This window comes from Agelaius phoeniceus, chromosome 4, assembly GCF_051311805.1.
Source record: "Agelaius phoeniceus isolate bAgePho1 chromosome 4, bAgePho1.hap1, whole genome shotgun sequence".
In the NCBI taxonomy this organism is placed as follows: domain Eukaryota; kingdom Metazoa; phylum Chordata; class Aves; order Passeriformes; family Icteridae; genus Agelaius; species Agelaius phoeniceus.
This window is the reverse complement of record NC_135268.1, coordinates 25,695,939-25,719,326: the sequence shown is the minus strand read 5'-3', so window position 1 is coordinate 25,719,326 and position 23,388 is coordinate 25,695,939. Positions and strand designations below refer to the sequence as shown.

At 41.3% G+C, this 23,388-nt stretch overlaps 1 protein-coding gene across 1 annotated transcript in view; it reads left to right on the top strand.

Moving 5' to 3' along the window:
* The first annotated feature begins 244 nt into the window (after positions 1-244).
* The window catches only part of LOC129120752 (transmembrane protease serine 11E-like), a 39,741-nt gene continuing 16,597 nt past the window's right edge, over positions 245-23,388 (top strand). The window contains exons 1-4 of the mRNA XM_054633501.2: positions 245-408; positions 8,872-8,993; positions 9,696-9,814; positions 22,234-22,301. Coding sequence (XP_054489476.1) covers positions 245-408; positions 8,872-8,993; positions 9,696-9,814; positions 22,234-22,301 — 473 coding nt within the window. The remainder of the gene's footprint in view (positions 409-8,871; positions 8,994-9,695; positions 9,815-22,233; positions 22,302-23,388) is intronic.

The following is a 23,388-nucleotide window of genomic DNA, read 5'->3' as shown; positions in this document are numbered from 1 at the left end:
TGCTGGAAAAGGGAAATCTCAGGCACTTCCTGTTTCGCTGTGGTGAAGAACAAGTCTTCTTGCTTGGGCCGGTTTATCTGCTCACTCCATCTCTGCCTGGGGAGCTCTTTGATGCGGAGCTGATCGGAAGGTTGCAGTCTCCTTATCAACTCCATGCTTACCTCTGTTTGTTTTTATTCTGAAGTTCGTTCCCTTATTTTGCAATAACCCACAGGGTGCTGGGTGTTGCGCCAACCGTGCCTCAATGAAGGATCTTCATTCAACAGCTTTCCCTTCCCGTCACACCAGTCAATGCGACTCCTGCGTTTTCCAGCACCATTCTCTGCGCAGCCCAGACTTTAGCCAAGCCTTCATTGGAGGGCAGAAAGGCTACCAGGCCTACCGGGACCTACCATGGGATCTTCAGAAGTAGGTGGCATGCTTGAACCTGGCAAGTTTAATTTGGAGGTGTAATGGTGGTAAAGGGTACTGTCTATGGGAAAGCTTTAGGGCTTCAAGGACATAGATCCAGGGGAGAAATCTGCTTTTTCTGACCTTTTCTTCTCAATGCTCTATCTATGCCTCTTTCATCATTTTAGACCTGGGGTACATCCTGGATCTGTTTGAAATGTGCATTCTGAAAGGAGATGATAAACAGAGGGAAAGCTGAAGAGGAAATTGCAGGATGAAAGGGTGGTTTTGGAGGTTGTGGTCTGGATGAAAAGAGTAACGTGGCTGGAGTGAGAAATGCAGAAGGAAATCCTTCTCTCGTATGGTCAGGAGTACAATGATTTGCTGTCTGTTTAGAAAGATGATGTCAGGTTGACACTTATCTTTTCTTCCTTCTGATCATCTTAATCTGCCTACAGCAGAGTAGGGTAGAAACCAAGAAGCTCTTTTGTCAAAATCAAGTGCTAGTAACATGATTTTTGAAAAACATGGGGTTTGATCAGGCGTAGTTGCAATATTATTTCCCCCAAATCCTGCAAAAAATCCTGATTAAATAAGTGATGGCAGCACAACTACATAAGGGGAACACTATAGGTGTTCATCATTCTGGTTTTAACCCTTTTATTTTAATGAAGAAACCATGATTTTCAGGGAGGAATGATTAGGTGGTTTGCATCAGAAAGTATTTCAGGCAGTCAGAAATGCTGGATATCCTTAGTTTTGTTTTACCATAACAATACTTCAGACAGCACTGGAAAGTTCAGAGTATTTTTACAAAAAATAAGTTTTCCAGGTGCAACACTCTGCTATTGTCTCTTGGGTCAGAACAGAGACTGGGTTCCAGATGTCCAGTAAATATCTTGGAATTTGTAATTTCTGTTTAACTCACTGGATTCTGTATTCCTATGTCAATAGGGGAATGCTCAGTCTCCCATGAGTGTGGTTTTTTTTGTTGTCCTAGCAGTTGATGAAGCTTAAAAGTATGACCTCATGGACAAAATTCAAAATAAATTGAATTAGTTTTTAGCATCCTAATGAACTGGCAGGATGGTTGAATTTTCACATGTGATTGTTAAAGACTACAATATTAATCTCTCTGTGTTGCTTTGGGCAAATGGCTGTGGATGATTGCAAGATACTACTTATTTTTTCCATCCTCGGTATTTTTAAAAGTTGGGTTTTTAAAATAATTTCAGGGCATGCTGAAATAGAAGCATTGTTTCTGGATGGACAAAACTTATTCTTTGTGCCCACTGAAGTGTTGTTCTCATTTTGTGGAAACAATATAATTTTAGTCAACAGTCCTGATTTGCCAGGAGAGGATGAAGTTCATCTTTGGGCTCTGTGCTGCTTAGTAGTGCCCTGCTCTATGCCCAAAGATTTTCTGCCCCGTTTAATATCCATAACTTAAAGTATATGCTATTCTATGTGTCAGGAAAAGAAGAAATCCCCATCAGTTGTGAATATCAGTTTGTGTTTGTTACATAAGCAGGGAAAACTAAAAGAGAGTTCTCTACCTAACAGAATTGAAAAGCCTTTTTTTTGTAGTTAGATGTAATTCTCCTTGTTATGTCCTTGTGATATCAGCAATGGTGTAAATAATTTTAATGACAGTGTGCTAGAGGGTAGTTAAATAACCTCTAAGTACAGTTTGGTTGCTTCCTATTTAGGAAAGGATTTAATTGTTTCAATGGTTGTTTAAATTATTATAAAATCTAAAGTACATTGGGGGAAATCTGTGTTGGATATTTACTTTTGGGAAAGGAGGGAAACTGCCTAGTCTTAATCAAAGCCCCTGTGTAACCAGAGTTCTTTGCTGGGCAGGGATGTGGCTCTGAGTGTGGAGCTGTAAGCTTTGCTGTTTGAGCTCATCCTCCTCTTCCTTAGTGCCTTGTAAGAGTGAGGTTTCACTATTAGCTTTATCCAGTTCCCAGATGCCTCTTTTCAAAGCATTTCAAGCTAAGTTGGAACGTGTGCTCTGTAAAATCCTTCAGGAAGCAAAGCTGCTGAGGAAACCTGTGTGGAGTAGACAGCCTTGCTGGTCTTGTCCTGCTGTTGTGCTGTGTCCTGCACTCTGGGAAGCAGGTGCAGTGTCCTCTCTGCAGCTTCCTTGTGAAGCTCTCCTGCCCTGGCAGCGTGAGGTGCAGACCTCACTGGTGCTGTATATGGCTGTCTAAAAGTGAATATGCAGGTGGAAATGCAGTGCCACTTGCACCAATTTGTCATGCAGTAGGTGGGCAAAATGAATGCAAATTACAGGCTGCTGAGGTGTAGCAGGAAATAGATGCCAGCCCTGGTGCAAGGACACTCATGTGCCACTGGCATTAGTGGGAGTTTACCTTGATTATTGCAGGAGGCAGATATGGTTCCTGCATGGTGCCAAAGAGAAACGCATCCTGCCCAGATTGTCCCAGAGCAGATCCTGAACTCAGGAAACCCTAGTGAAATACTTTTGCTTCTGGTACACACCATACCTGATTTGACTCATATGGAATTGGAACCATTGATGTTTCCTTGCTGATTTCCCTCAGTTTCTGGCATATTTAGACAGGAAAACTAGAATGAGACAAGACCTCCTCCTGAGCCTTAAAATCTTGTCATCTTTATTCCCTGAGCAAGCCCCAGGGTAATCCCAGCAGCTTCTCTGGTCTCTGCTGTTCTTTTTAGAGGGTGTTTCAGAAGTGTTTCCCTTTATTGTTTTTTTCCCATGCAGTTTTCTGACTGGGCATTTTGGGTCAGCATAAGCTATGCAAATCAAGGCATTCTGCTTCTACCACATGCTCCTTCCATGTTTGTGTTTTTTTACTAAATGCAGATCCTCCTTTTTAATGAAGCCAAGCTAACACAAAGCTTGGGATGGCTTAATTTGACATGCTTCTGATACTAGACAATCTGAAAGCTTCATGTAGTCTGTGGACAGATTTGGTGATAACAGGGAGACAGATTTTATACAGAATTGAACACGGAAATTATCCAATTTCTCTGCCACTGGAGAGTTGCCTGGGGTTTCAATATCAGCTGAACCACATGTCTAGGGAGCTTTCTCTAATTTCAGCAGCATTTTTCCCATGAAGAAAGTTGTCCATCTCTGTTCAGTGAAAATACATTGCTAGATTACAGCATTTCGCTGTTTATCTACCCAGCCTAACAACTGTTTATTATATATTGTGGTTTAACCTCAAACAGCAGCTAAGTGCCACTCACACCCCATACACACCACCCCTCATCCCAGTGGGATGGGGAGGATATTTAGGGGAAAAAAGGTAAAACCCAACAGGTTGAGATAAGAGCAGTCTAATAATTGAAATTGAAATTGAAATTAATAATAGAGAGGGAACAAAAAAAAAAATCCCAAGAATGACAACTGATGTACAATGCATCTGCTCACCCACTGACCAATGCCCAGCCCATGCTACAGCAGGGACTGGCCCCCTCCAGCCAACCTTCCCCCCCATTTATATACTGAACATGATGCTCTGTGGTATGGAATATCCCAGTGGCCAGTTCAGGTCAGCTGTCCTGGACATGCTCCATCTCAGCTCCTTTCACATCTGCTCACTGCCAGAGTGTGGGAAATGGAAAAGTCCTCGACTGACAGTGAGCACTACTGAGCCACAACCAAGTCATCACTGTGTTACCCACAGTATTCTCACACTAAGCCTAAAACATGGCTCTGTACCAGCTACTAAGAAGAAAATTAGCTGTATCCCAGTCAAAACCAGGACATAAACTATAAAGCACAGAAATAGGTATTATTATCCAGAAATATGAGCATTTAAACTACAGAGGAAGGTGGAGGCTTTGGGTCAGATTCTGAGTCCACGTAAGCTGTCACAGATGCACACCAGCAGAAGAGCTGTATCTGACTTGCAGAGCTCTTTGGGAGTGATGGTAAGTATGTACCAGTAAAGAGATTATTTCAGTAAACAAATTGAAGCACATCACTGTCCTACTATTTGTGTATTGGTTTTATTACATTGCATTGTAATGTAATATTACAACTACTGCTATAGTGATTTTTTATCTTTTCTCAAAGCACCTTAAGAAATAGGTACTATATGTGTCCTAAAACAGTGGTGAAGTTTTGTCAATCTAAGCATGCCTCTCTTATAGGAAGGACTAAAAGCAGAGGACATGTAATAGCCCACAGGAGATCATCTCCAGGTGACTGTTTTGGGTTTGGCTTTTCATCAGCCTGTCCTGTCAGCACCTTTCCTGAGCAGCCACTGCCAGTGGGTGGGTGCCAAAGCTGAGCCTGTGCTCTCTTTCCTGGTGCATGCTGACTTAGCTGGACACTGCCTCTGGCACAAAGCTCACTGCAGGTAATGGAGAACCTCCACTGTTGTCCCAGAGTGCTTCCAGCCCTGGTGAGGAAAACCTTGGAGGCTTTTCCTCTGAAGCAGGCAGTTTGACTCCTAGATGGCAGTTTTAATTCTGCTTCTTTGCAAGAAGTGAAGCTGAATTTCAGTAGGTAAAAGATACTAATTTCTTCTATAAACTAAGAGTTTCAGGCTGCAGTGAGACAAGTGCATTTATGATTTATGTAATGCAATGTTTATCATTTGTTAACTAAACATCCTTAAAAACCCAAGTTATTAGGTTTTTAGGCAGGATATTAGGCAATATTTTAAATTTTCCTTTGAGACTGACATTTTTCTTTTGATACTCTTCTGTTACTAAAAGTCAGACATAATTAACTGTGTCTTTCTTATGCCTTCTACAATGCAAACAGGAGGGATCTCCCTGGCTCTGCATTCATTGGTGTGATCTCCTTGTTGAGGAAAAGGTTCCTGAAAGGCTTCTTTGTGTATGATATGAAGGAACCCAAGTATGGAATGCAGGGCTCCAAATCACATAACACTGTTCAGGGAAGGTCTCAGTGGGTATTCTGGGGAAATGTCAGCTGAATTTCAGTTGAAAAAGCTGAGACAATGTTGGGAATTACTAGGAAACCAAGAGAGGACAAAGAAGTAAAATCATTATGTCAGTGTAAACAATTCTATGGCGGTTTTTGTTGTTTCTCTTTGCCAGCAAGTATTTCAGTCCTCTTCCTCATTGGACAAATCTTAATCTGAGACATGGCAGTCTTCTGTCAAGAGATGAAATCCAGTCCTTGTTTGCAGTGCATTTAAGATTACTGCAGACATGGTTTCCTGGGAAAGAGCAGAGTTCCTGGGGAAGAGGGACAGGCCACTTAAGCTGCAGGCAGAAGGGACCTTGTCAGAAAGCCCTCTGAGGTCAGTGGGGAGCTTTCATCTTCAGGTATTTGGTTCAGGCATGAAATTTCCAATTCTATTCTGGAGGACTTTGGTGACTTTCCCAGCTGGAGTGTTTTTAATCTTAGCATGCATTTCAGTTCCTGTTCCCTTGCTTTGAGCACATAGAGTAAGCAAAGACTGCTTGCCTCTTGGTCTGAGAAAAATAAATTCCCAGTGTTGAACTTTTATCAGCTCTCTCCAGAGTGTTCAAGCCCTGACAGGTCATCACATGGGTCTCAGTTGTTTCAGTTCTGGCACAATAACAGTACACACAAGAGAAACAAATATTTCTCTTGTGTGTACTGAATCCCTGTAAATGCTTTTCATGTTTACACAGTGGGACATGTCAGATAAAAGAATTAATTTTTGAGGAATGCACCTTAGAAGGTACAGCAAAGCAGTAATAACATCCAAAGTTAATGGGAATAAAAATTATCAGTTCAATAATCTTTGTGGGTTTGTCTCACAGATATCTTTGAAAACCTGGATTAGAAATCCTCTTAGTCTGCAGCATGTCTATTCAAGATGTTTGTGCAGATGGTATAGCCTAACCAAGGATGTTTTGCTCCAAAATACCTTTTTTTAAAAAAAACAATTTTCATTTTTAAAAGAAATTAGGAGTGGAGGATAAAATTTAACAGCTGTTTCTTGTTTATATATAAAAGGAAGGGGGGAGGTTTAAAATAAAAATCAAGAAAAAAGATATCCAAATCTCAAACAGCTCCTCCTCCCCCTGTTAAGTGACTTTTTAAAATTAATTTGTCAAACAGCTTCTTGTTTGAGGAAATTCAGTTTAGAAGCTGGTGCTGAAACCCCTCTGCACCTCTTTGAAATGATGTTCTTAAAAAGGTTTCATGAATTAGGTGAAAGTCATGTGTGAGTAGAATTACATGTGTGAGTAACTGTTGTGGACTGGGGCTTCTGTTAATGACAACATGGAACTTGAAATACAAGAAATGAAGAATAAGAGTTACAAAAAGTTTTACATTCTATACAAAAGAATGTTGAAAAGGTTTCAGATTTATAGTACTCTATTTAACTGTGTCCCAGCCGTGTTACTTCTGGTCTGAAACTGCTGTTTCACTGATAGGAGAGGCAGTAATTTCTTCACGCTCACCCTACTGCGGTGCAGAGGTGGCATTCAGCCTTTCAAATGGGCTTCTCCAACCCAGCATTTTGGTTTAAGGTTATGCCAGGGTCATTACAGCTGAAAGACCTTCTGAGTGTTTTCTTTCTGGGCAGCCTAATCAAGACAACTGCTTTTTAAACGAGAGTATCTACAAGAAGACAAGAGTAGTTTGTCTTAAGTTAAATGCATTTTTGTGTTTGTTTTGTTGGCTTTTCTTGTAAACTCAGTTTCATTTCAAACAAAATAGACACATTTGCAAAGCTTCTAGGCCATGCAAAGGACTTTTACCTGGAGTGAGGGAAAAAAACCCCAACAAACCATAAAACAACAGATGCATGTTGAACTCACCACTGACTTTATGATTTCACCTAAAAAGCTACAACTTAGAAATATTCTTGTTAGTGAGGTAGAATCCTGACTATTTTTATTTCCATATTTTTCATTTCTCCAGCTGAAGTTGTAAGGCAATTTTCATCCAGTAGTCTCAGAAATAATTTTGGAGGTGCTCATCTCTGAACTGATAAGAGGACTATTTAATTTCAGCCTTTGTTTTTTGGAGGTCTTCTTGGTTGGTTGGCTGCTTGTTGTTTTTTGTTTGTTTGGCATTTTGGGGGTGGTTTTTTTGCTATGAAGTCACAAATGAGTTTTGATGCAAACTTGATGAGAGGTTAATGGCTGTTATACAGGATAGCAGGAGGGAAGGAAACACTAAGTAGGACGTGCAGAACAAGTCAGAACAGATCCAAGTGACAAATTATTACTCCCATTTTCATTCAATCACATATCATGATATTTGGCCTGAGTCAGTTGTTTTCCAAGCCAAAGTAATAAGATTGTAATTGTAAGGCATCGCACTGGAATTAGAATGAAATATCAGGATCTGCTTTGCTATTTATGAGCCATGCACAGTTGCTTGCTGTCCCTTTCCTGCACCAGCTGCAGGGGTCACTTGCAACTTATTTGAATGTATTTAAACTTCTGGCTCATGAGGTGTGTGCTCTGGGAGTGAGCTGTGTGTACTTTGTATGTGGGAACTCACTGAGGCGCCTCACACCCTGGGGAGAGGATCCCTGCAGCCTGCTTTCCTGAGGTGGGCTGCACCTTAACCTGCAGGTGTGCATGTCTGCATGGGTGAGGTGTCTGAAACAGAATGAAGGACTCTTTACCAAAAATAGTGGCTTCTTGTCCTGTGTTTTGTAATGGCTGATAATAGAAAAATAGCTTCGAGTTTCTTAAAGAAGTCTTTGAGTTTATAGACAAAGACAGAATTTGCTCTAACCAACTTTTTTTTTGTGTCCATTGGCTTTCCATGAGTTAATTTTGATTAGTACCCATGTAATTAAGAGCACAGCAGAGAGAAGCATCTGGTGAGGTTCCTACTCACATGTCTTTGCCCATCTCTGTCATTCTATCACTTCAGCAAATACTGCTTAAAGCAGTACTTGCCTTTGTGTTTAGATTCAGTCTGAATAAGACAGGAAACACAGGCTGGCCTTCTGAAATCTCTTTCTCTTTTTTGTTCGGCTCTGTTTTGCGGGCTGAAGTAGACTGAGCCTATATGATGTATAGAATACTGTATAGATATGTTCTATACAAAGTATGGGGTGCTTTTCCCAATTTTACTGCACAAAGCAGTTTTGGGAGCAAAGATGCCCGTGTGTCTGATAACTGATTTGCTTAACCAATTGAAAGCTGTATACATTGCTGTGTGAAAGTTCACCTAGCTGAAATAAGTTTTGGTCTTGCAAATTTCTAGTTGGGAGTCACATGAGAATCTTAGTTAAGACTCCTATTTGATTTGGCCCTAATAATATCTAAAACTGTCAAACCTGTCTGTGTTCTTTGACTTTTAGCACATCCCAACACCTATTTCAAAATAGCCTTGTGTCATGGTTTCATTTTCAAGGGTGTTGGGTGAGAAGTCGATTAGTATTGCTGGGAAGAAACAACTAATGTTGAGGGAGAAACTTTAGCTTAATTTTTTTGGGGGGAGATGGGGGCCTTAAACAGAAAAGGATCTCTTAATAATCTCCCTTTGTTCTTATTTTTTCCCAGAATTCGTCAGTCACCTATCAAAATAAGACATCTTGAGCCCTGGAAAATCGCTGTAATCGTTATTGGAACAGCAGTGGCAGCAGCTATCACCATTGGTCTCCTAGTTTATTTTCTGGCATATGGTAAGTTTTGCATAATGTATTACTATTCCTATGCTTAGTGAATTTCCTCTGTCCCTGTTGTGCCAGATGACACTGTGAGTCTTCACCAGTCTGTCTAAAGCTTATTTGGGGGAAAAAACACTGGCTTCTCAAGAGCTCTCTTTCCTTCCTCATTTAGCATCTTTGCAGATCTCCTAGGAACATTTCCTGCTCTGCAGGGTCATTTAGGGCTGTGGTTTCTTTTGGTTTTCATTTACTGTCACTTGTTTCACATTTTTCTCATGATCTACTTCTGGGATGAAGTCAACACACAAGTGTCTGGTCTCCCTTACATGAGTGGCAAACAGAGCTCTCTGCATGTCTGCCTGGGGTGTTTCTCTGTTCCCTTTCTCTGATCACTAGCAGCTTCCTGCCAGGGCTTGGTGTTGAGTGGACAGGCCAGGAAGGAAGGTAACTAAGCAGCAAGGTGCAGCTTGTGATTCTGTGTGAGCCACAAGTGCTGTTGGTTGGCCAGAAATGTCACTGCTGGGAAAACTTGGATTAGATCACCTAACTGAATCAAGTGATTGCTCTTAGCTTTTGGAAGCTGTATTTGAATGGGTTGGATACAGCTGAAGGCTCATCTACTCCCTAGATGTCAGGATATCAGTCAGTGCCAGGTGTTTCTCTAAAGTCCATTCATCTTGGTACTTTGAGTATTGCCTGTTCCTCTTTCCCTTACAGATCAGAAGCTGTTCTATTACAGTGCCAATGTAAAAATCACCAACATCCGGTACAAGAATGAATTTTCCAGACAATCCTCAGGAAGGTTTAGAGACCTGAGCGAGAGGGTTGAGAGACTGGTAAGTTTGGATCATTGTGCCTTTCCATTAAGGACTGTTTGATAATACAAGAGTCATTAATGTGAACAGAACACTCAGAGACCACAGGCTCTGGTGTACCCTCAGTCTCCTGGTGGGCAGACCTGGAAATGGATAGCAGGAGAGACATGATCATACCTGGCACTCTGGGCACTTGCCACTCGGCATCTTCCAGCCTGTCACTTCTCTCTGTCTCTGCAGTGGTGAAGCAGATATTTTAAATAATCTCAGCTCCCTCCTACATCACTGATCATAGGATCAGAGAATGCTCTCAACTGAAAGGGGGTCATAGTTTGATGCTGGCGCAAGGACCGTGAACTCCAGCTCTTAAGTGAAATGCCCATACAGTGATTGAACCCACAACCTTGGTGGTTTTAGCAAGAGGCTCTAATCAACTGAGCTAATCTCATCTTTTGTGTGTGTTCTCTTTCCATGAGCCTGGCTTTGTGATTTATGTCCCATTGTCTCTAAGGAAAGCATTCTTTTACACCCCCTCCTTTACAGGGTGGGGAACTCTGCCTGTTGGGCTGTTACTGTGTGTTGAGAAAACAACACACGAGCCTTTTCCTGCACCTTTGGTATGTTTTGTTGGGAAACCCTCCTACAAATAACAGAGGTTGCTGAGTGGCTTTCAGTCATACAGTAGCTATGGAAATAAATAGACACATTGCAATTTCCTTTCTTGTTTTCTCTTTGGGACACTACCCCAGAGATGCTAATGACAGAGTTCATCTCTATACAACAATAAGCACGTGATTGGGCTTGTATCTTTTTGTGTTTCATTCATCAGAATCCGATGCATATCTCTTACCTCCTGTTTGGCAGCCATGCACAGATACCCAGTTAATAGGACAATGCTTTGCCCACCACTATCATTTAATTTAGGGCAATGTCACTTGTCCACAACAAAATGTGAGCTGTGCTGGACATTGCTCTGGAGAAGTAGGGTGCTGTTTAGGGATTTGGCAGTGCTAGCGTCTCTTCACAGCTCCACTGCTGAGGCTTTCAGTGATCTTAGTCAAGTTGTCCTCTTCTCTGTATGTGTCTGTTCTCTTTCTGCCCTCTTTGTCTCCTGGGACCCATTCCAGATTTCCCAGGATGTACTTCTGGTGCATATCTGTATGCATAGATTCTTATATGAGCTGTGTTTGCTTAGGTGGTACCACTTTACAGCTATTGCCTAATAATTGCAATAATTTTCACCTTGTGATATAGGACCTTGGAGAGGGAATGTTCTCCCTGACCAAGAAGACATTGTGTATTGCTGAGGGGGAACAAAGGCAAGGACTGAGAAGGAGTCTGAGGAATAACACTTCACTGACTACAGTTGTATCCCTTCTCCCTGCTCCATTCCTTCTTTGTTTTCTTTAAAAAACACATGCCTCCTTTGGCAAAGAAGCACCCATTTTAGCTAAGGAATTCTTTCAGACAGTGTCCAATGCAATCAGATTTCCTCTGAACATGGCTATCAATTTAGATGCTTGAATGGAAGCCAATGCTTTAGAAACCCCATCTCCTCTCTGGGTGTTGAGCAGTTCTGACAGTAGTGACAGTAAATACCAGTGCAGGTTGAGCAGTGAGAACCATTATATCAGGGCATGTTAATTGCACCTGATAAGTAACACCATAACAAACATATACAGAACTGTGCTGTCTTTCCTTCATTCCTGTAATTTTTCTTAAGAGCTGTCCTTAATCCAGCCATTAAATTCTATGTTCCTCTCTGAAATGTTATGAATTCTTTGCTTATATAAATGGTCCCTGCCATAAGTTTGGCTTTTTGTGGTTTTAGTTCCAGGTGTTCCATTTAACAAGGATGTATGAGATGGAGAATTGTCTGTAACCTTATTGAAAGCAACTCCATACAGTAATGAAACAATGTATTCCTTGTAAGTCTGATTTTATAACAGCAAAACTCATCTTGTGGTGATAAAAATCAAAGCAATCTTTCCAGACACACGTATACTCTTGATATCTTGACAGACAGCTGTCTCAAAACATTTGCATTTTTATTCTCAGCATCTTCACAGCAACTCTGTGATGGAGGAGGAAAGACTTGAGTTCTTTATCACATTTTCTAATTTGCCTGGATTTACCAAAACCCTTTGCAGTCTTTCCCTGGCTGGTTTTGGATGTCCAAGCCTTCCCATTGTCATAGTAGTAACGATACCCTAAGCTCACGTTGTGAAACAGTGAGTCAATGCAGATAAATGCAATGTCTTTCTCAATACTTGGTGCAAAGTGAACAGAAGTGAATCATCTCTGATAATCAGAAGCATTCAAATTACCTGAGTTAGTGCAACTCCCTGCCAAGTGTTCCCTTCTCTGACTCCTTCCTGATGAAGTCCTCCTTCATTTGTCTCCAGAAAGACCCAGAAAAGAGTTCATTTCAGAGCTGGTGTTTCCCCAGGAAAAATGTTTTTCCTTCCATATGAAACCATATCACGACTTCCTTGGGACCTGCAGCAAATGCCTGATGTTTGCTTTGGTTTCCAGATTTGAATAGTAACACCCATTGTGTGAACAACATTCCTGACTCTTATCTCATTGAAGGTGGGAGGGAATGCAGCCAGATCATGCCAGAGAGCTGATGAAGCTTGTGCACCAGTCAACATCTCAGGGCTGACTGGAAAGTCTGGAAAATGTCTTCTGGGGTGGAGCTGAGGGGACTGAGGAACAGATGATGAAAGGTCTTTGCTCCTTGACTGGCTTCCTGTAAGTGTCTGTGAGTGTTTCCTTTGTGCTCTCTTGAAAAATCAGACTTGACTGAATGCCACTAGGGAAAAAGAGATTCCAGCTCACTAGAGCCTCCTTGCTTTTCGAGTTGGACCAGTCCCTCTTCCCTTGCCAAGCTAAAATGTTCTGTGCCAGACTGTCTCCTCTTACACTGGATAAAAAGGGCACAGTCTCAGCCTTATGGCCCCTTCTCCAAGGAGCTTCTATTTTATAGAGGGTTCACTTACTGTGTGGCTCATCTGCACAACTTTTAAGCACTATTTTTCTCCAACTCCTTCACCAGAATTTCCTTTTCTTCTCCCACAAAATGTATTAATTCTTTTGGATTTCCCAAGAATGCCTTGGAGACACTAACTACTGTCTTACTAAGAGTATCCTGGAGGAGATTTCCAATGCCCTGCTTTAAGCTTTGCTTCTTCAGCCCCTCTGGCATGCCAAAGAGAAGAGGGAGCTGTGACAATCAGATAGACCTGGGTGACTGGGATGATGCCAGTTGCCTACTCTGGGCAGCTGCAGTAAATGCCCTGTGTGCGGGAAGAAGGTTGGAAGAGTGTTGTGTCTTGTGTAGAAAGTCATCTTTGACCTCAAGGAAAGAGGATGTGCAGTCAGGAGAGCTTGAAATGAGTACATCAGTCTCAGTGGAAGTTGTCTCAGCTGAAGGCTGGCAAGTCTCTAGCTGTGAGAGAGAGAGGTGAATATCAAGCAGCCACAGCAGGTGATCCCTTCAGTACATGGCTGGTTGCTCAACAGAAACGGATTGCAGCCTTTATTAGGGTAAATGTAAATGTAAATGTAAATGTACCTGTTAGCTCTTTTTTGCCATTACCATAAATTTCTGATACTTCCTCCTAGAAGTAGGTGGGCTTTCCCCTCCTCAAGGAGAGCCTAGGCAACCCTTCTCCCTTCTCAGGTACCTTGTTATCTCCCTATTTCCTTCTCTGGCCAGAGCTGTTCCCAGCCCTGCTGGGTGGCTGCTTCTCCCTGTCTGAGTCCATGTGTCTCTGTGGAACCTTGTGCTGGACACTGTACCCTTCCCAACTGTCCTTCCCTACTCACTCCTGCTTCCATGTGCTGGTAAGCCTGGCTGCCAGCTGGGTTGGAGGGATGCTCCTCAGGTGGGAGTGTAGCAGGGCTCCCTCCTTAGCTGGTTGGGTGGCTGGGGGAGAGTTGAGGTGTTTGTTTTCCCTCCTGGAGTGCCTTGAGCCATGGAATGGACTGACATGGGTTTTCCCTTTTGTCTCATCATCCAGAAGGCACCTGGACTATCCCCTTGTCCTTCCACCATCTGAAACCAGCAGAGAACTAAATGGCTGGATCTGGGCAGAGGGGTTGGGGATTATATTAAAATGGTACCTGGATGCTTCCACTGGGAAACCACTGCCTATACAAACATTTCTATTGAATTAATGGAATTTCATGAAGTAATTTGCAACTCAGAACTCAGCATTGTGTGTCAGGACATCTCCTTTAGAAACAGATGTCTTGCTTCAGCTACTTCAAGCAACAAGAGAAACTTCTATGTCCTTAAGTACAGCTGTTGGGGGAAAGTTTTTAATTAATGCAGGTCTTGAAGTTTGTCCTATCTGATAGAGCTGAATTAGTGTGGGTTTAATTTAATGTCTCTACTGGGTATTGCAGAGGCACTTGAGATTCCACTGGAAAATGCTGCACAGCGGTTCTGATAATGGTGCCTGTTCTCAGCAGGTTGAAGGGCTCACTGCTGAGTCCCTCTACTGGAACTGGTGAGGAAGGAGGCAGTTTTATCCCTTGGGAGATGATGATTTTAGAGGTTATTAAGACACATCTCTCACTATGAATTGTGTGGAGAAGAAACAGAGAAGCAAGCAGGTGTCATGCACTTCCTTCCCTCCCCCCCAGCTCTGGTACCTGATAACTCTGTTTGGTGGAGGGGTTAGCCTTCAACAGGATGCTTGTGACTGAGAGGCTCTCTGCTTTATACCCAGGGATAAGCTTGCATCATCCCAATATTGGGAAGTATCTTGAATCCTATAAGTTGTGAACAGATTACTGTCACATCTGCAGGGCCAAGGGTCAGTCAAAGTTCTGATTAGGGTTTCCATCTGAGCTGGACTCCAAGGAAGCCTATCTGAAAAAACCAAGAACACTGGTGAGTGAGCAGATGAGGCTGCTGCTTTACAGCACTTGGCCTTTTAAGGTCACAGGTGACTCAAATCTCCCTGGGGAGCAGAAATGTGTGTATTTGGGAGAGAGAGGGTGGTGAAATACAAGTCCCTTCAGAGCTCATAGGTGCAAAACCAGTGAAACTGTGCATGAGGTGTGTTTGTCACACCTTCCACGTGGGTGTTTAGATAAAGCTCAGAAATCTGGGGCTTGCCCCATCAGTGCCTCATGGTCCTTGGGTCGGGAGGTTAATTCAGTAGGAGCAGATCCCCAAGGCAGCAGGTTTTTGAAACACTCCTAAAGAATATTTGTTCTGGCAGCCAGACTGTGAGGATCATTTTAGAGATGATAAGTAAACATGCCCCGAGAAAATGGAGTATGCTAAAGTTCAAGGGAGTCCAACATGAGTTTCCATTTTTACAGCAAATGGAAAAGTGCAGGTATCTACAAATATCGTGTAGCTTCATTTGCTATGTGTGCAAAACCCCTACTTATTTTCCTCTCTTAGCCCCTAAAACAAAAGAAAATTGAATATAAATTAGCCAAATCAGAAATTATGGTATCTGCAGCAGCCAGATCTTTCCAAGGACTTTTCAGAGGTTTTCAGCATCCAGACCAAAGTGAGTAAGAATGTTCTGTATGCAATAAATTTCAAAAGAGATTTGATAGTGTTTATGGATAAAGATCCCAAAATCTAAAACCTAAGTCTCAAGGATTCCTAGGTTTTATATGTGCTCCCTCAAGTAATTACATAGTACCAATATGAGGTGAAAAGAGTAGAACTTTAATTAAAGATTTTCTTGTTCATCACTAAAGGCAATTTTATTTACAAAGGCATCTTTAGAACAAAAGGCAGAATAATTAAGCTTTTTAAATATAGCTTTTCAGAGACTTTTAAACAAATAATCTCTTTTTTTTTTCTTCTGAAAAACAATCTTGTAAAATCAGAAAAAAAAATCTTTTATCTATGTAAAAAAAGTTGTTTAAGGAACATTTTGAGAAGAAAAGTACCAAAATAAATTTAGGGGATTTGACAACTTCCGCTTCATAACCTTAGTTTTAAGGGAATGATTCTCACAAATAGGAAGCATTGTCCTTGGACTAGCGTGGTACAATAGGGGTGCCCTCTATGGGTGGCTGGGGCTAGAAACAAAGCAGAAAGGATTTTCCATGGTAATTCAGCTGAGAGGGAAACAGCAGTGGATCAGTGGCCAAGATGACAGCCTGGCAACATGTTTGTTTAGCTCTGGAATTAGAGGTTGACAGCACACTTGACTGTCAGTATGTATATATACAGGTGTGGCCCTAAAGAGATAGGTGAAATGCTGTACTCAGAGAGAGGAAATAACTCACAGCAAACACCTGCATCTCACTTGGGATGCTGTTTTTAGAAGTTCCTATTGAAATTAAAAGAAGAAAAAGACAACGGGTGTAGGTATATAATGCAGAGATTTAAAAACTGCCATACTTTCTTGCTTTTTAATTTTGTTTCCAGTTTTTCCTGTTTCCATGGGTCACATGGAAACAGGAAAAACTAGCACAGGAAAAAGTAACACAGGAAATGAAATTCTGAAGAAAATATAAAGCACTTTTAAATGCTGGTGTGAGTTGATGCAGTGTAACACATGGGCCTATGGCTTAGTACTTTTCATCACCTCTAAGACCTCAAACTTTCAGTGAGCTTTACCTAAATTTCATGATTTTTTAAAGATTAAATAGTTAGTTATCAAAAATATGCCTAATATCCAACATTTTTCCCATGTCAATTCACTGATCCTTCAACTTCTTTCATTCTTTGATAATAATAATATCAAATAATGTAATACAATTTTCTCAAGTAAAAGGCATGCAAGTTGATTTTTCTTTTTTACTTTTTTTCTTGGTTCATCAAAGCAGAAGTTGTAATAAGACACTTCACCCCCAATAAACATGTAACTTTAGTACTGATCCAGTGTGCATGATGAAAAGCTCTAAAATGTGCACAAAGAGAATGGATGGGGAAAAAGGAATTCAAAATGAAGCGAAGCACTGCTATCGATAGTGTGTGTGATTAAGGGTAGAACCTTATCTTAATTATAGACTCACAATCCAGAATTACTGCATTGTTTGCAAGTAATTATATCAATGAAGTGATTCAAGATGCAAACCAGTGATCAAAATCTGGCTGATCAAGAGAGTGGCTGCTTAGATCATGGTGTTGTCCAAAGGGGGAAACTAAATTCAATACTGAAGTTGTGTGGTTGGTGGTATTTGGGCACTTGTAAGCTGAATACATAACCAACAATTTTCCTCAGATTTCACAAAACTGTTATTTTCCTAAGAGGTATTTTCTCTTGTATTTCAGCTCCTTACCTTTAAGTATTGTTTAAAAAACCCCCAGAATGCACGTAGTAATTTTCCTGGGGAAAGTGTGTTTTTTTTGGGAAGAAGAAAATCCCCAACCACAAAGCCCTTCTCTGGATATTGGCATGGATGCCTTTCTCACCAAACCTGATTTTCTCTCCCAAAGTTGGAAATCGCCCCCCTAAGTGGACAAAATTTTAATAGCAGTGTGAAAGTTTTAGGGAGCTAATTATGGATAATTGAAAGCAGGGAGTAGGAATGAGAATACTTAGGTGACCTTAATTCCAGCTGTCACTAATACACATAACTATAATGAAACATTCATGTCATTACATGCCTTTGAAATTGGTTGCACCAAGCATAAGCATGGTACTTTAAATCCTGACGTTATCCCATGTATTAGTCCTCTTAATTTCTTTTATCCGAAAGACCAATCTTTTTAGGAACTACAATTAAACAAGGACAATAATTCCTCTTTTGCAGATGTGGCCTCTGGGAAGCATCCAGCTGAGCTCCTTATTTCAGTGCAGTCAGGCAGTGCTTACTCACCCCTCAGCTTTAGCAGCCCTGTTAGCTTAAACCCTGTGAGGAGTTTGTGATGCCATTTGGTGATGTTTGGGATCACACAGCTCTTGCCCACTGTGAGACCTGCTGTCCTTGTGTGTGTGGTTTCTGATGGACAGGTTTCTGATCCTCTGCTTTGCTGGAGGCAAGGGGACCATTGCACTTGCTCTCCTTCAGGTCTGTTTTCCTCACCTCAGGCAAGGACTGTGGCTGCAGGGCTGTGGTAGTAATTGGAATGTCTGCTTCCAAGGAGAGTATGACGTCCACATCCTGGTTTGGAACAGTGCCACATTCTTTTTTTTGCTGTCCCTGACAGTCTTTCTCCTTGTGTCCTCTCTCAACCCCTTAGTTGAAATCAGGGCAGTAAAAATGTCAGGTTCTCAAAGGAGCAGCTACTGGATTTGTATTATGGTCTGCTCTAGGGGTCTCAGCATGTTGAACTGTAAACTGGGGAGAGTCACTGAATCAAGTGGTATGTTGCAATTTCTATTTATGGTCAAAAAGCTTTAAATATCATTAATAATAGGCTTTACATCCTAAGTAGCTACTGAGGTAAGAGGAAGAATGTGGTACGAGGATAGCTGTTGAAGGACTAAACTGGCAGCAGGCAAAAAAGCAATACTATTGAGCAATTAGAGGCTTTGTGCTCCCATGTCTAATGAATGCTTTGGAACATCCCATGCAAATAACTCAGTGCATTCAGCAAATATTCCTGAGGAAAGTTCTGTCAAACTAGATTTAAGATAACTTTTTGGTAAACCTTGTGACCCAGTGTGTGGGGGCAGAGCAGTGTGTGGTGGGAGAAAGCGAGGGCTTGACACAGCCAGCCTTGCTGGGGCACTTCCAGACACAGCCACACATCTGGGCAAGGCCAGCTCATGTCAGCTCCTACTACCCTGGAGCAATGGGGTCCCTGTAGTGACCTTGTTCCAGAGCTTGGGTATTTTTTGGGCCCCAGGGAGGAAGGACATATTGTGAGACTCTGAAATCACAAAGATTTTTAGAAAAAGAGTCATGAAGATTATAGTAGATTGCTCATGGGCCTTAGAAGGAGTACGATGATGAGATCTGGAGACAGAATAGGAAAAGAAGTCTTGTTCATCAAAGTATAAAACAACTTCTGGCTACAAGGAACAAGGAAGAATTTCCTTTATGTCTGGGTTTGTACAGGTGGGAATGTTTTGCCCTCTTAATGCATCTTCGGTGCTAGCCCCTATTTGTTACTGTATTGGATGGACCAGCACTCAGGAACAAAGTCCAGTTTGTCTAAGAAAATTGTTCTGCATAGAGAGAAATGTAGTAAAAAGTTAGGAGAATATGAAATTAAACCGAGGAAATTAGAAATGTCATTTTCTAAATAAAGACTGTCAGGAAAATGCTTCTTACTTGAAAGGAGCAGAACTTGGCACTTGGTTCAGAATGCACATAGACCTTGCCTGCAGCAACAGCTGTAGCAGTTGAGCTGTTGCTAGATAAGGGCCAGAAAAAACAGTGAGAAGCTCTTAAACAGTGGTGAATTTAAGGGATCTGGTCATGAGGGGCTGAGGGGCTGTAATTAAAGCAAAACATTTAAAATGAGTTTAAATGCTTCTCACTTTTGAGGGGCTGTAATTAAAGCAAAACATTTAAAATGAGTTTAAATGCTTCTCGCAAACAGGACCAGGTCACACCTAGTCACTGGACAAAGTCCTAGTTGCTTTTGCTCCAAAGGCTGTGACTTAAGCTGAAAAGAAAGCTATTAGCAGGCTGGAGAGAAATGTTTTCAGTTTGGTGTGTGAAAGGCTGCACCAAAAAAAGAACTGTAAAAATGTAAGGCAGAACATTAATCTCTGAAAGTTTTTATCTGACGGCATCTTCCTACATACTCTCCTCTTATATAAACTCTGTATGAATATAAAAATTATGTTTAATAATTCAGGTTACCAGAATCATAGTTGAAGGAAAGAAGAGGTTTGGGTCATATTTGCCAAATGAATTCATCAGCAGGTGAGTGGTAGCCCACAGTGCAGAGGTTTGGCTACGGCTTCTTTCATGATACAACACAGTAGTTTGCAAAAGTAAAAAATATTAGCTCACATTTGAAGGTGTTAAAGGCCCTGCAAGGTTCACTGAAAACAAAGCCACCCTTCAGTTATTTTTTTGTCTGTGGGTGATGTAGTTGATGTAGTGCTAAGGCAACACTTAAGGGTGGGAAAGTTAGTGACAGTGTGTAATGGAAAAGGTGTCTACTTTCTCATTCAGATATGAAAGTGTGAAGAGGATGGAAGTAACACAGATTTGGTATAATTTTAAATCATATGCTTCCTGTTCTCCCCATGAAAATTAACTAACACGCCTTCTGGATTGAATGTTCTGAAAACAGTGTCTGTTGCTGATAGTTTAGTTGTGTTTGGACTCCATAGATTCTTTTTGTTAAAAGCACAAACAAAAGTTTTGTGAGCCACCGCTGGAAGTCTTTGTCTGTGCTGCAGCACATGGTGTTCCGAATCAGACTGAATGGAACATCTTGGAAGCAGTCCAGGCTGAGGAGAAAAGGAGAAAGCTGAACATGTTTGGAGTACAAAAACCACAATCACACAAGCTGCTTAGGCTGTAACAAAGATACACAAGAGAAGAGGTGATAGAAGTAGGGATCTCTGTATCTGCTGCGGAAGTGCAGGTGGAAAGTGTAGCAAAACCACTTGACATCTGAGACAGTAAGGTATCTTGAAAACCCAGCTGTCAGGAGGAGATAAAGGATTTGGGAATGTCAAATGGACACAACCCTCTCTTGCAAGGGATTGTGAATTCCTGCCCTCTTCACTCCCAAGCTGAAAGTCCCTCTGCTTTCACTGTGCTTGTTAGCAATGCAGCAGCTTGAGGTGGAGCTCAGCCCAGCACAAGGCTCTCTTTTGATTGCAAAGCACTCCTCAAAGAAGTCCCTGTCCCAAAGATCTCAAAAGTTCTCAAAGACAAGGCAGCTGAAGATAGCACATGCCATGGCATGCCAGAAAGCTGGCAGTGCTGCTCAGCCACATGCTTCTGCTTACACAATCACTGGTGCAGCAGTTAACACTGTGACAGAAATGATAAGCAAATGTTATCATTAAAAAAAAAAAAAAAAAGCAAAAAAGCTCCCTTTTTGTCTAAGGAAATTGCTTCCAATAACCAGGGGAGGTTGTGGTGGAACAGGATGCAGAGTTATAGGAAATAAAACTCTTTTTAATTGGATGCATCATAAAATGCAATGGTAGCAGCTGGCAATCTGCAAAGTGAGAGGATTAAATGCATTCTGCATATCTACAGCAGCTTGTTGCAGTGGAGATGGCTTTTTTCCATAGAATTTTGTCTGTTCCAAATTTCAAACTAATTGCAGATAACTGCCAGTAAGAGCAAGGTAAAACATCAGCTAAATGCATGACCATTAAAAATGTTTCCTTTTTTTCCTTACTAATGTGTGCTTAATATCACCTTAAAATAATCATTGTGCAGTTTTCACCTTATAATTATACTGCTTCAATTTCCCTGTGCAATGCCATGAAGCTTCATATTGTGACAGCCAAGGCTGGAAAATAGGGGGTTTGCGTTCCTTGGGAGGAATCACCCCCAGATTTCATGCTTACATGCTTGTTTCTGTATCTGACATATTTCAACATATGAATAGTTTGAGAACCATTATTTTTTTTTCCTTTGGAAAACAGAACATCTTGAGACTTGGCTAAAATAGACTACCTTTAAGGGCTAAAAACTAAAAAAAAAAAAAAAAAAAAGAGAGCTTACGTGATGTTGTAAAGCATTTATGTGCAGTTTTTCCTGTAATGCATTTGATGTTTACAGGATATGTTCAATTTACTGGGTCTTGCTGGTAGGAGGAGTTGCTGCATAACTCACCAGTGACTCTGCTATTTCTCAATCCTTTGGTGATCCCAAGCCATTCCTGGCAGAATTTCATGCCATGTTATATCACACTGAGCTGTCTTAGACTGATCCTGCAATCTTGAGATGACATCCTGACAGGATGTAGTTGAGCAGGAACTGGTAAAGATGTTATTTGGGGATCAATTCCTTAGGAGTCCTGGATTTCCAGTTTCTGATGAGAATTGCTTGATGATTGTCCAAGCATGTGGAAAATCACAAGGGTGATAGGGGAACATGATAATCCAATAATAATTTGAAATTATTGGTGGCTTTGCTATAGATTTCTGTAAGACCAAGGGTAAATGCTGTGTCAGAAAGGACCCCTACAAGAGAGGCTGAGATACAGCATGCTGTATCCGTTCTGTGGGCAGTCTTCAGGAAGCTGTGCTTTGGAAGAGTGCAGCAGTGTGTTCCAAGGATGTTCGTGTGTTTCTCATTATGCCTGGGAGTGGATGAGACAGCACTGCAGTGGCACACTGATGTAGCCATAGGACATTTAGAAAAATGAGCTTGCTTTTTTATGATATGCCTTAGGTCAAAGGGGAAATGATTATAAAAGATCTGGGACAAATATTATTTAGAGGCTGGGCTGCTCTATGTTTCTTGGCTCTGTAAGCTGTGAGTTTGTTACTGAATGCTGTTTTCTGAATGCTCCTTCCAGCTATATGTCCGCTTCCCTCCTTTTTTGTTGTTATCTTATATTTTTCTTTTTTCAACAGATCGACAAGACATTTTACAATTCCATTTTAAGGAAAAAATACATCCGTTCACGCTTAATCAGAGTGAGGTATGTGAGATTATAATAAATGCACGCAGCTGAGATAAAATTAAATGTACACCAAGCCCAGCTAGATTTGATTCGGTAAAGTGTATTGTGTGTAAAACCAGAGCATAATCCCTAACTGAGCATAATCTAGTTCTGAACCTTGCTCTCCTTTGGATCTTAATGCAGAAGATACCCTTCAGTCAGTCCAAATTCCAACAAGCTTGTGTTCAGATCCTGAACAAGCTTTAGTCATTAAAGCAGAGATAACTAAAGCTATCTAAAACCAAAAAGGATTTTCAAAACTATTTCTTACACTGTAATGCAGATGTCATTTCTAGCATTGCTATTGCGCTGGGCTTGTCAAGTAAAACCAGGCTGTGCTGGCTCAGAAAGTCCCACTTATCATTGTGGCTCTAAGAATGGGCATAAGTAGGTGCCCAGGAAACAGTAGCAGCACAACAGAGCTGTGATAACTGCTTCTTGGTACGCTCCCTGCCTCCAGGTATTTACCACTTGGGAGTTCTTGAAGTGGCTGTGGTTTGTTTAGCAGCCCTCGGTGGCGTTATTTCCCAAGGACTTGTCTGTTGTCTCCTGGGCTCTTGAAATCTGTGCACCTCAGTCCTTTAGGAAGGAGAAACTTGAGAAGAACCACCTTCTTTAGATCATTCAATGACCCCTAGCTCTTGTGCTGAAACAGATGATAAAAAGTTGATCACTACCCCTACCCCTCCTCTCCGTGCATCTACTGATGCTGGACATTCCCATCATATTTTCTCTCTTGTATTCAATAAGAGCCACTCTTTTTTAATTTTTCATTTTTCAGTTGGAAATCCCAGTCTACTCAACATTCTTTGCATTTCAAACTGTTTCTTATCATCCCATTCCATACATCTCTCAGGTCTGCTGTTCCTGCTTTTTTGAGATGATGGGGTCAGACCCATAGTTGAGCAATGTGGAGCTTTTTTTCCTCTTTTACTCTCTGTTCAACTGCCAATAATACATAATCTTTAATTTGATTTTTTTAACCACTGTTAAATGCTGAAAATTATCTTTTTACATAACTGTCTCTTGTAGTACTAAGATCTTGCTCCTGAGTGACAGTGCCCAA